At 45.5% G+C, this 13,561-nt stretch overlaps 1 protein-coding gene across 13 annotated transcripts in view; it reads left to right on the top strand.

The window, feature by feature from the left end:
- The first annotated feature begins 7,210 nt into the window (after positions 1-7,210).
- Positions 7,211-13,561, top strand: part of TCF12 (transcription factor 12) — a 165,292-nt gene continuing 158,941 nt past the window's right edge. For 5 of the 13 annotated variants that reach the window (XM_083851153.1, XM_083851137.1, XM_083851152.1 and 2 more), the window contains exons 1-2: positions 12,032-12,191; positions 13,163-13,259. In XM_083851153.1, the coding sequence (XP_083707279.1) occupies positions 13,185-13,259 (75 nt within the window). In that variant the 5' untranslated portion in view covers positions 12,032-12,191; positions 13,163-13,184. Of the gene's footprint in view, positions 7,619-9,186; positions 9,374-10,018; positions 10,092-10,708; positions 10,833-11,393; positions 11,740-12,031; positions 12,192-12,763; positions 13,260-13,561 lie in introns of those variants that run through there. The other 8 variants (XM_083851149.1, XM_083851136.1, XM_083851151.1 and 5 more) reach the window with 7 other exon arrangements.

Genomic DNA, 13,561 nt, shown 5'->3' with positions numbered 1-13,561 from the left:
TTAGGCAGTATGAGAGATGTTTCTGAATATATTGTTTGAAAACTGGAAAACATTTGTGCTTATTGCCTTGTCTCTAATTCCTAACTTTATTGGCTTTTAAAAATATATTTAGCCTAACAAATTGCTTTGTGATGCAATTTGTATGCAATATTCTATTACACTGATTTATCTTCGGCAAGTAGGATCTTTTATTTAAAAAAATCAAGCTAGACTATGGTGATTCTTAATGCAGTGTCTCTAAAGACACAAGTCCTTTTTATCTTTTCAGAATGCATATATAATGCCCATAGGAATAATTCATAAAAATAAATCACATTGACACTTTCTATGATATCTTGTAAGGCCTGCAGGGTGGCAGTGGCAGCCGCCACTTTCATTTACTGTGTGTCTATTCCCCCAAAAGCTTTCTGTCCTAGTTTTAATTTGGCTTTACATCATACTAAACAAATCATTTTGTTGTGTTTTTTATTTTATTTTATTTTTTTTTCTACATTTGAGAGTCTATCTGTTATCTTCCTGCTAACCTTTTTGAAAGTTGACTGTAGGTCAGAGGGCCATCGTGATACCATCCTTTGTGAGAAAATTTTGTGATCCTATAGCAGTTTTTCAAGCACAATTTCTCTGCTAGTGTAAGGGCTTAAAAATGTTAAAGCAATTAATATGAAGAATCACAGGATCACAAGGTCATGGGATAATTCATGTTGGAACAGACCTCAGAAGGTCAACAAGCCCAGTGATATGTGGAGATAACCAACTATGCTAGGTAGAACAGATCTAGGTCAGACCAAGAAGGTGGCACAAAGCAGGTCACAAGACCGGTGTCATGAACATCATGATATACAGGTAACAGGTCTGGTATTCTCTTGTGTCACGGCTGCTAGAGTTGCATAAACTTTGTCTTGAGAAAATTCTTGCAAGTTTCTTAAACTGTGCTCTTATCAGTCAAAATAAAGCCTCTCCTATGGAAAGTAAAAGCTGGAGACTTCTTTGTTTAAAAGCTGATCTTTAGCTATTCTACAGCCTTCTTCCCGGACTTGCAGCTACTCAAGATATGACACTTCTGGACTTGTTAACACTCTGCTGTGCTGTTTAGGAATTGATCCTATAATGAAGAGGTGAAAAATACATTCTGAAGATCTCAAATGCAACTAAGTAATAACTTGTGCTAAACATCTAAAATGTTTTGGTTTATTCATAAGCTGCAAGTGGCTAAATAGCTGTCAATTTTACAGCTATGGAGAAGTCTTCCTTCTTGTTCATAGAGTTGTTAAAGAAACAGCCTTGTCTCACAAACTGAGTAGAAAGTAATTATTTTTAGATATGGATACCTCATGCTATTTTACCATTCCAGCTTAACCACCATAAATGTAATACACAAATACACAGCTGAAGCATAAAAACAAAATGCCCAACAATCAGCACCTCCTCCCAACAAGTGATCTCACTTAACTGATAGTCTAATAGTTCCTCTTTTGTTATTTGACTTAAGGAGAATTTAAAGGCTGTGTTGATCCTGAGTTGTAGATGTGTTTTATAAAATTGTTATATTATTAGGTAGAAGGTGTAACTACAGAAAACTTTCCTAATAAAATTAATACATTTTACATCAGGTTAAGAGAAATTAGGTACTATAAAATTTTTAAGTAAAATTTTGCACTGGAAGTTAAATTCATGTTCTTCACATACAAAAAAATTATTTATATAAACCTTGCTTTCACAGATAGTAGAATCATAGCTGTACTATACCCAAAAAATAAATTCAGAAATGCACATCATATATATACATCTAGTGATACTTTTATGGGAAGTAATTTTAAAATATATTTTTAATGACGTTTGAAAAGGTAGTAAAACAAGTTGTAGAAAAATATCTCTTTAAAGCCTTGTTTATGGAATAACAGTAATGAGTTGTGTGGTTTTTTGTTTGTTTGTTTATTTCATTCAGATGAACATCAAAAGGTGTTTGTTGGTTTTTAATTAAAGGTAGCATAGCCCTAATGGTAACTTGTATAAATCACTTAAGGTTTTTTGTATGTACATCTATCACATAATCTAAACTTCAAGTACAGTTATATAGGTATGCAAAATAATACATTCTTCTAATTTTAAATGTTAAATTACTTACAGACCTTTTTTCTGTTTCATTTGAAGATCTTACAGTTTAAGTTCTCCTCTTGGCAATCCTGTAACAGAGGTTATTGTCTACTCTTATTTTACGTGTGAGGCAACTGAAATAAAGAGAATTCAATGGACCTTATGCAGTTACTTAATTATTGGCAAAGCTGAAAGCTCAGAGACAAAAAAATCATAGCTCCACTGAATAGAAATATAAAACTTAGGGATCATTCAGGAAGGCAAGATTCTGCTCCAAGTCTTTCATTTGTGATGCAAAATTATTTTCCTTAACATTAAAAGTAAGAACAGGGATCACGATACTTATTTTTGTATCAGAATTTGTGAAGCTTTAATTAAATAAAAATCTTAAACTGAGTCTAACACTGAAAAAAAAAATCCAAACTCTATTGTAATTCTTGTCTCACAGAGATAAAAGCACATTCTGAACTTCAGCTTGGGCTCAGCAATGCCTCAGTTTTCAGATCTGAGCCAGGACCCTGATGGCAATACAGCTGCATACGTCTCTAAAACTATCACTTCAGTCAACATTAACAGTGAATATAAACTTTGGGACTTGCTGTGAGCAATGCAACTAATGTGGATTTTTTGTGGAGTTTGAAAAAGAAGGAATTGGTCCAAAACAATGTTAGGAAAGAAAAATCTCAAGTTTGATTTTTTTTTTTTCTTAGAGAACTTAAAAAAATTCCTAATGTAATATGAATTATTTTGACAGGGTGTGATGTTTGTGCTGGAAATGTTACAGAAGGAGAATGGCGCAAGTTATACTTTTGTCCTCCTTTGACAACAGTGGCTTCATGTTCATAGACTTCAGTAAGAAGAATATTATGACAAGTACATTTTATAACTGCTTTCATTTTTTTAATTGAAATGATGTTTATGCACTACCAGTTCACCTGTTTGTATACCTGTCTCTGCAACAACTTTTCAGTATATTTTCCAATTTTAATCAAGCTTAACAGACGGTACTTATCTCAAAGATCTTAAATCCCTGCAAGTTTCATGAAAATAAATAACTGGGTAGAAGACCCCAAGTCCTTCTAAGGTAAATTAAGATAGATACTGACCTTTAACCACTTGGCTTGATCTGCCCAGCAACCAAGAGGCAACAGCCTGATGGTCAAACAGCTTGCATATAGTAAGTAGCAAACTAACCACAAGACCCTGGACTAATCAGAGTATGCCCCATATTGTAAGACCTTAATTTTACAACTAAAGATAAAGTGACGTAGGGAACATAACATGACTGACCAAAATTTCAGACTTCATGAGGAATCTAACTTTGCTGTTAGAGCTTCAGTGGCAATATGTTTATCCTGTATTTCATGAAAAACAAGTGCAAGTCTTCCCCCTCAAGACATGGATCTCCTCTACTGATTTTAAAAGAATTGCTCTCATGGGATATGTTTGCCCCATGGACAGTTTTTAAAGGTTGCATTACTTGTTGACTTTTTCCGTGATCTCTCTACATGGACAACTGCTGAGCAGTTAAAACAATTCAAAATAAGCCAAAGAAATTCATAAAGGATAAGTCCTTAATAGCCATTAAACACAATAACCATATTTAACTTTTTGCTCAAGAATTCTTAAATCTCATATTGGCAGAAGTGGAAATATGCCAGACACAGCATGACTGCTCATGCCTGGTTCTTTCATGCTTCCCTGAGCTTCCCATTCTGCCTATTTTTTCTTTACTCTGGAAACAATGCCATAACAGGAAAAGGCATTTTCTAACTAAAAAGAACAGATGCTATACTGGGTTTTTATTTTGGAGATAAGCTACTGGACTAGGTGGACCTTTGGTGTGAGCAACATGGCCTTTCTTATGTTCTCTGTTCTTACAAGCTGTTTAAAGTTGATTAAAGGTCATATTTCATTCAGAAGCTTATGTTTGACACACACCAGCTCTCCAGGACCTGCAGCTAGGGTAGAATTACCTATGATTTATGATGTCTCTGAAGGTTATAACTAGTGCTGTATAAGTAAAGGAGAACGGAAAGCATAAATATGCTGTTGAGAAAATAAAGGGAGGGAGCGGAGGGGAGACCTCCCCCCTCCCCCAAACAAAAACCCTACTTTAAAAACTAGGAAATTCAATTTCTGTGAAGTATATTTTATCTCTAGACTAGCAAGAGCTGTACGGAACTACCTTCTGCATGGTATAGCATGTATAACTTTCTATGTTAGTTTCAAGTTTTAGTGTAAACTCGGAAGATTTCTGTTGGACAAAGTGTTAAATAGGATGCTGTACTGTTCTGCAGCATCTGGAAGCTATGCAGTTGTAAGAAGTGTCTACATGTGACAATGCTAAAACCATGTGAATGCACAAGATGCCTCACCTACATATGATAAAAGAGGGGATCAGCTGAGATAATGCAAACTAGTATATCAAAAGCATGGGTACCATTGTCAAAGTTATTTGGCCTTGAATGTCCTCCATGGAAATACTGCATGCTCAAGTAGCAATATGCTATACACAGTAACCCTTTCTGGGTGTTACATTTTCTGAAGCTGTTTCTTTCACTCAGAAAACCAGGATTTTCTGGATCTTGGCTAACCAAGGATCTTGAATGATTGAGTGAACTCCTCAATCCTCTTTCGCTAGTATGTTAATAGCCACATAAGGACAAATTATGGGGAGTGAGATGTATTTTGTGGAGCTCAATCCTAAATGATAAATGTAAAAAGAACACTAAATGAAGTCAGTTGGTAGTTCTATGAACAGATCACTTGTAGGATTGTCCCTTATTTCTAACAAATATTTATATTAAAATTAGAATGAAATTATGCATACATCCCATAAGAGGGAAACCACTCATAATTGTATTCAAAAAATGAAATTAATCTGTGCTCTGAAGATAATGTTTTTGAACAAAATAATCACAGTAACATATGAGGATGAAAATACTTGAATATTCATTTTTCTTCATATTAGAGTCCAACTAAGACAAGGCTGCAGTAGTCTTCAATATACAAATTAATCTTTGAACTTTGTTCTTCCTAAAATTTTAAAACAAACAAAAAAAACACAAGCAAATGAGGCAACAACAAAAATGACAAAACAATACCAATCACAATGTATGATTGCTCTGTAGATTTAAGAAATTAAATTTTTTTAAAATGTGGTTGTGTACGTGGATGGTATAAAGAGTTCCTAGTAGTCTTCAAAGCTGTGATTTTCTTCTGTAGATTTGATCTTTCTTCTCTGTCATCCCTTAGTTCCCCAGAATGCATAATCTGATGGTCCATTAGTTGTACGAGGGAGAGAACCTGCTCCCTTCTGTGCAAGGGAGGGAATTAGTGTTCAGTGGGAATCTCATGCATGAGAGAGGCCCATCTGGGACTGGTTGAGAAATAGCTGCAGTAAGACTTCAGTTACGGTCTTTAAAGTGGTTTTAGAATGTAAAACTTTATCTGAGTTATATGGCTTTTGATTGCATTAAAGGAATTATTTTCTAGCTGCTGTGAAACTTAGGAGACGGTAAATGTTCAAAAAGACCTATGTAAAACAGATAGCTGGTTCCAGCTCCTAGTGGCAGGCAGAATACCAGAAATTGTTCCGCAAGAAGGCGAACTACCCAAGGTTACGTTCCCCTGGCTTTGTACCCTGTGCTTGAATTCTTTGGTCAGTAACAAGGGCTGGGCTCACACTAGTCTCTCCATCAGTAGGTGTAACAACACAGCATCTTTCTGCTCTAAGCCCTGTTTCCATTCCTACTGTGTGAATGAGATCTCATTTTACTTGGTTCAAATTAGCTAGTAAGTTTATGATTTATTGAGGAAATGCATCTGTCCATGTGAACACACTGTAGTTGCCTTGCAAATTGTTTCCTTAAGTATTGCCACTTTCAGCCTCCTTTTCTATTTTGTCCTGCCTGTAAGTTAACTTCATTCTGAACTACCTAACCAACGTCTTTTGGTGTGAAAGATGCTTTGCCCCAATTGCTTTCAGCAGTAACCCTTAGCCTAGGGATATTTCAAAACTGCTCACACTGAAGTGCATGATGCAATCTAACATAAAATTTGTAGTGAAGGGCATACAGTTTACATAAGAAACTTACGACTTTGTATTAACTTCCTCACTGCAAGTAACTCCCTTTGTAATTTCAGGTACATGAGACTGTTTCTGTTGCAATCTGTCTTCTGAGTTTATAAATGAGTTTTCTTAAACTGAGGTACTTCAAAGCAGTGCAGCACCTGCGCTGTTTTTGCCAGGGCTCTTTGTCCTTGCTGTATCAGCACTGTCGTGCCCAGCCGTCCGCTTGGCTGGCGGTACCAGCTCTCCTGATTCTGCCGGGGGTTTTCCAACACCACTTCATCGCTGTGGTCTTTCTCAGCTCAGAAAGAATTGGTATGGCTGTGCTGTGGGTTGCTCAGCAAAAAGGTTGAGAACTCTCAAAAAGAGGAACTTATTTCTCCAGGGCTATCTGCTCTGATTGTTTAGGTCTTTAAATGAAGCTTTGTATCACACTGATTTTTCTTTCCCAAGTCTTATATTTTGAAGACAGTATAATTTCAGATTAAAGTAGTTTAAGCCACCTTGTGACCCCTCATTTCACTTCAGATAGTAAGGCACTGTAAAAGCAAGAAAACGTTATGTTGCTTTTAAAGTTGTTAGTTGTTTTTAGGTGATTTTAAAAGGTTGGCATAAACAAGGTAAGTGCCTAAATCGCCTCATGCGTGAACTTAAAATCACTTTTTGTGAAGTGTTTACGGTGCCCGCAGCGAGGTACCGCTTCGTTCAGGGCTGTAAGCAGGGCGGTAAGTTCGCCGGGGGCTCCTGAGGGGGAGCGGTGCTGTCTGCCCAGCTTTCCCCGTGAGGTGGCGGTGAACGAAGGGCCGCGGGCATGGCGGTACGGGCCTGTGGGCCGTCCCCCTGCAGCCGCCCTAACGGGCCTTTCGTCAGGGGCCGCGGGCAGGGCTGAGGCGGCCCCGCCCGCCCCGGCAGCCTGAGGCGAGGCGGGGAGCGGCCCCGGCCCCTCCCGCTGGCTGGGCGGCGGGGCGGGGAGGGGGGGGTGCGGCCCCGCCGCTGCCGGCCGGCGGAAGGACAAATAGTCCTCGCCGCATTGTTCGGCCCGCGCAACTTCGGGCCGCCGCCGCCCGCGGGGAGCCGCCCCGCTGAGGCGGCGCGGGGACGGCGCTGGGCGGCCGCGGCCAACTTGTGGAGGCTGCTTTGTCCTCCCCGGCTCCCGGCACCGGGGAAGGGAGGTTCGGCTCGGTTCTGCTCTGCCTTGCCCGGCGCCTTGCCGGGGGCAGCGGGCGCGGGCCCGGTCCCAACTTTCTGCCCCGCCCGGCCCGGCCCGGCCCGGCCCTGCCCTGCCGCGGGGAGCGGGGACGGCCATTTCGGGGCGCCCCTCCCGGGGGCTTCTCCTGCCGGCCGCCGGGCACCTCGCTGCTTTCTGGAGGAATTCCCTCTTCCGAGAGCGTCCCGTAGGGCAGGCTCGAGCTTTTTACCCGCTTCCCGCTAAGCCACAAGTCCTCGCCGGTGAGCGCTTTGTGAGCAACAGAAGCAAATTAATCGCAGCCCCCATAGAAACAGTTTTCGACTTACAAGAGTGAAACTGCATGCTGTGTGCGCCCCCAAACAAACAAACAGCGTTATTTGGTCAGCGGTTTCACCGTGACCGCTTCCTGCAAGTGTCCCAAGTCTTTCCTGTTGTAGAATGTTATATAATATATATGTTATATAATTTTGATTACCGTGAGGCAAATACGGGGGGCTGCAACCTGAGTTATCTGTAAGATGGGCTGTGCTGATAGCAGCAGCACTGCAACCACGAGGCTTGGGCATAGCGGTTATGCTCGTTTGTAGGATGCTTTTTCCAAAGCTTACTTCAGGAGGAGGTGTAGGAAGAGCACAGTGCTTCCCCAAGAGCTTCACTTGAAGCACTGATGACAGAAATCTTTAGTTCTGACGGAATCAGATTCCAGGTGACCCCTAGCACAAGCGCTTTGCCTGCATTAGCTGCAGGACACAAGGTTGTGTTGTCCTTAGTACGGACTCCACATGAGTGTTGCTGCCTGTACTGGGGAGCGTACTGGAAGCAGTAGAAAGGATTCGGTGGCTTAGGTGAGGGTAAGAATTTGCCTGTAGAGCAGAAAAGGAGGTTTGCTGACTTCTCTCCAGGGCTATGGATTTGCTGAGCAATAGCATTTTTCATGGATAAATGGCTGGCTGTGGATGCAGGTTGGGTGCATGCATGTTTAATTTGAAGGAGCCATTCCAGTAAAACCTCCGTTGTGGGTCAAATGCTGGCGGGGAACACCCTAGGAGCTCATACATTTTCGGTGACAGTGGTGAATTAATGCAGTGTGTGTAAATATAAGAATAAATAAAACAAAAGGAGACATGCAAGCTTAATGATTTTATTCACACAGGCATGATACATTAAATAATAATACAGAATACATTTTCTTACATCCCTGAATGCACAACAGCTGTCTGCTGTATCAAATATTTTTTGTATAAGGAGTGGATGGAAATCAATTCATGAAAACTGGAAGCAGTGTGTGTGTGTGATTATATTCAGGGTTTTGTGCTCAAGTGATTTGGTTTTTATATTCCTCTTAATTTTTTTATGTCCTGTATGCAATTCTTCATCGCTTTCATGGCCACATTGAAGCATGCAGAAGAATGCTGCCATCGCCATCTGGCACCTCGCAATTCCCCGATTGCTGTGGTTGGTAGCTGACCATATTGATGTTGGTAGATCAGCTGTCAGGGCTGTTAGCGTACAGATTTACAGTTGTGCTGTGTGCTCTGACAGAGCCCAGAGTTCACTGATGCCTTTGTGTGAAGGGGTTCAAATGCCTGCTCCTGCCACTACTTGGTGACACACCTAAAAATTCTCAAGGGGAAGGGTACTCGTCCGTAAAACTAATAGGTGTGTCAATTGCAATAGAAAATTCACTGATGATAATATGATGGGAAAGTGTTTTCAGGAATTCAGCCCTGATTGTTGGAGTTCTTGCTTGTGAAATCACTAGCAAATGATTGGCATTTATGATTGCTCCTATATTTCTCTGCCATCCATCCTATCCATCGTTCCCTAGGTACTGAAAACCTGTTACGTTTGAAGAAGTGAAAGAAAAAAGGGTAGAACAGTTGCAGATGGCAGTGGCACTTCAACCTTCCATGAGCAAGGAAAGTACTGTAGTGTCATAACAAAGCTGAAAGTTTTTTCATTTTTCTATGGGTTGTGTACCACAACTATGGATTGAAGCAGGAACAGAACCAGAGGTATTTTCTTTGTTGCGAATGAAAAACTAGTAGTTGTCTGAGCCAGCAGGTTTCCGATGGCTTTTCATTAGATGTTTTGAAATGTTTGTAAAGTCTCACTTAGTTGTATTTTCTCTAAAAATCTGCAGTTAGCTCAAAGCAGAGAACTTTTATTTTTTCCTTTTCTTCTTTTTTAATGTTGACCACATTGGTTTCTGTTTCCTTATCTGTATATGCCTATGATAGGATAAGGATAATGTAATGCATTAATTGGTTATTTTTAACCTAATATCCCTTGCAAGGAATAGGAGGAATTTAGAGGGACCGGCAGGGAAGAAAGGCTAGTAGGTAAGCAGCGGCTTGAGAAAGGGGTTGGAGATTGAGAATAGGCGAAAGACAGTATTATGTGGATGTAGAGTATTGTTCCTTGATGTTTGAGTGTCCTTGTTATTTTGATCAATTTTGAATAAAGAGGGGTTAAAAACTGAATAGGTTAAAGGTTCCAAATCTGGCCAGCATGGCAGAAGATGTTTGGTACACAGAAAAAAATAGGTTAAATTAGGTCAGGCTCTTAGTACGTTTTGGGCCAAAGCATACCTTCCGTGAGGCCTTGAGTACTTGCTGTCTGGCATAATTTCTGGAAACTTTATGTTCTGATCGTTGCAGGTGTCTGGAAATGAAGTTTTTCGAAGAGAGTTGTCAACATAGAGTTGCAATGCAGAGGAATGGCTGCTATGAAGTGAGTTTTGGTAATGAGCATGCTTGGTGCCAGCAGCTGCATCTGAAAGTGACATTTGGACCAAAGAAAATATCTCATGGGGTTATATATATGTATATTTTAAGCGTACATCATGGATTATGTGGATGTATTATCTTCCACTCAAATTTTCTAACTACAAATAAAAGCCTACAAATGTGAACTGTAAAACCCTAGGTCTGAGGGCAAATAAAAAGTTCTATTTTTTGAAAGTAAGTTTTAATTTTAATGCAATTACACATCAGTACAAATAATTGTTGGCATTGTTGCTTCCAATTCATTAGATTTAGTCAGTTTTCTAATCAATGCTTGTGAGGGTAGCAGCTGTAGCAATTGATGCTAAGTACCAATACTGGTGTATTTTCAAATGTAGTCCTTGGACAGAAATAAAAATATTTTCACTGTATATAAATAAGGGGTTTTCCTTGTAACAGAAATGTGTCAGATGAGTCCTTGTGAAATATACAATGATCGCTGTCGTTGGATGAAGTCTTATTTACACTACAAAGGGAAAAGTACATATTTATGTTCCTCAGGGGCACAGAGAATGGAAGGCATTGTGTTGATATTTTAATACAAATTGCTTCCTGCATTTCTAGGTGGCAGCTCTATGAATATTCAAAGAATCACAAGGCCAGATGATCATCCAGTATGTGGCATGTATGTTAGGAAAATGGAGGAAGAGGCTTGAAGGCTCCAGAATCGCCATTTTGCCTGGGGGTGGTAAGTTTGGTCTCACCCTCCCCTTCCTCCGGAAGATGTCACGGTTGGGATCTGGGGGTGGGAAGGGGTGGGCATGGGGCTGGGGAGCCCCCCGTGGGGCTGTGCAGCCTGCTGCCTCCCCGGCCTGGGGAGCTGCCAAGCAGCCTGGGAGAGATGAACACTTGTACACAGCGTGCCTTTCCTCTCCGTGCTTAATGTCTCCCTCAAGTGTTTTAAGTTCTCCAGGATTTTAGGAATCCTTTTTCACTGCCATTGTGTGTTCTAAGTCCCCTTGCTCCAAAAGAGTAATGTGTCAGTAGCTTTCTTTCTTTCTTTCTTTCTTTCTTTTTTTTTTTTTTTGAATTCTTCCTTTTGGACAGGAGGGTAGGTAGCCCTCAGTAGCTAGGGTCAAAAAAGAGCAGCGTTGTACGGAGTAGAGCAGGCCAGGACCCAGGTGGTGGCAAGTAGGTGCCACCTGGGGGCTCTGCAGGCTTGAGAGACGCGTGTTTGTAGCGAGCATCAGCCCGTGCGCGGGCACCGCAGTCCGTGCCGTTGCGGGCAGTAGCCGCTTCGCCGGGCTGTGGAGCCGAGCAGCTTACCTACCCGAAATAAACTTCCCCGCAGGACAGGCGGGCAGTGCTGCTTCGTGGCGGAGGGCCGGAGCGCGGCAGGGCGGTTTATGTGTAGCAGCGGCAGGACCCAAAGGCGAGCCCGGGCTCTGCCCGCCGGTTGCCGTCCCGGCACGGAGCCCCGGGGGCGGTTCACCTCCGGCAGCGCCTGGCTGGGGGCTGCTCGGTGCGGCCCGGCGCGCCTCGTCTTCCTGCGTGCGGAGAGGTGGTGCTTTACTTTTCGTGCGTTTAAGAGGAAGCGGCCGGGGAACGTTTAAAGCTTGGAATAATTCACATGGCTGTTATTTCGCAGAGACTGTGTAAGGACATTAACAGCTGGGCGTGTTTCGGGGCGCTGGGTGAGCGCGGTAACACATCGCGGAGCACGTGCAGTGCTGCCAGCGCCGCGCGTCGAGGGCTGTGCGCTGCCCAGCTCGGGGAGGGCACCGGGGGGGCCGGCTGCGGTACCGGGACGCTGCCTCGCGCAGCCCCGCCGCTCCCGGGGACGCCCCCCGGCCCCTGCCGGTGTCCCCGGGCGCTGCGCGGGGCTGGAGGCTCCTTCGGCGCGGCGCGGCAAGGGTTAAGGCGGCGGCGCTCGGCGCGGAGGGATACGGCGCCGGGGCCGCGAACGTGGTGCTGAGGCTCCGTAAGCAAAAAAATGTCTGCCTGAGGGAAACCCACAAGTTCCTTCCAGCGGGGGGGGAGCGCTCGGCTCGCCGCCGCCCGGCCCGCCCGCCCGGCCCCGCGCAGCGCAGCGCCTGGGGGGCACCAGGTAAAGCCGGGGGGGCCGGCATAAGTTGGCGGACAGCGGCGGGGGCAGGGGAGCGGCGGCCGGGAGCTCGGCGGGGCTGAGGCGGCGGCGGCCGGGCGGGAGGGAGGGAGGGAGCCGGGCTGCCCGGGGCGGGGGGACCGGGCCGCGACCGGGGGCTGAGGGGAGGGGGGGTGTATGTGGGGTGAGCCTGAGGGGCGGCGGCGGGGCCGGGCGGCGCCGAGCCCCCCCCTCACGGGCGGCGCCGGGGCCGCGCTGGGCGCCGCGGGGCTCGCAGCGGCCCTGAGGGGAGCGCGGCGGCCGCGGCCCGGCCCCGTAACTTGGAGGGGAGCGGGGCCGCCGCTCCCCCGCGCCGCCCGCCGGGCACAAGGGAAGGCGCCCCCCTTCCTCCCTCCCTCTCTCCTCGCCCCCCTCCTCCTCCTCCCGCCGCGAGCGCGCGCACGCCCCCACCCTCCCGCCGCACGCGCATTCCGCTCCCGCCCCCCCCGGCGGCGCGCGGGCGGGGAGGGGGGGGAGGAGGAGAAGTGGGGGGGGAGGAGGAGAAGTGGGGGGGGGGGGCCGGGAGCCGGCGGTCCCGCTCGGGCGGCCATGGCTCTGCCGAGGCCCCTCCGGCCCCGCACCGCCGCTCCCGCTGCAGCCCCATTGTTGGCCGCGCCGCCGGCAGCGGTCGTGGCTCGCTGATTGCCCGGGCTGCGCCGCGTCGGGCGCTCTGCGTTGGGCTCTCTGCTTTGGCTCGCCCTCGGGGCAGCGGGTTCCTGCCGGGAGCCTCCGCGCTGGGGGAGAGAGAGCTGCGGGGAGGGAGGGAGGGAGGGAAATGAGCCCCGGGAAACTTGACAGGAGTTGGGGAGTTTCGGGAGGCCGCCGCTGGTGCTGACCCAGTCGGTGTGCCCGGTAAAGGGGGGCTGCCCCCGCCCGAGGGGTGCTGTCGGGCCCTGAGGCGAAGCGCTCCCTGTGCCCCTTCTCCCGTGCCCCAGGACGCGATCGGAGCGGAGGAAGATGAATTCCCAGCAGCAGAGGATGGCCGCGATAGGAACTGACAAGGAGCTGAGCGACTTGCTGGACTTCAGTGCGGTAGGATATGCTTCCACGGCTTCTTGTCACTGCTCCGTGGTAAACTAAGGAGTAAGGACGGCAACGTGCAGGGCTTGGCTGTGTTCGTCTCAGCCAAGTTGGACACCTGAACTTTGATGTAATGTCTAGACGTTCAGATTTAATACTGTAATACCAGCTGGGTCAATTGGTTTAACTGGTTAAAATCAGGCTGACCCAGTGATGGCATAATCTAATAATTAACATTTGTTAAGCTGGCGCGTGGCACCGATATGCCTTCTTTCTCGTGGTTTGTTTTGGTTTGTCTTTAAACCAAAAGAACG

Source organism: Anser anser (assembly GCF_964211835.1).
Source record: "Anser anser genome assembly, chromosome: 10".
Classification (NCBI taxonomy): domain Eukaryota; kingdom Metazoa; phylum Chordata; class Aves; order Anseriformes; family Anatidae; genus Anser; species Anser anser.
This window is presented reverse-complemented; position numbering and strand designations above follow the sequence as displayed.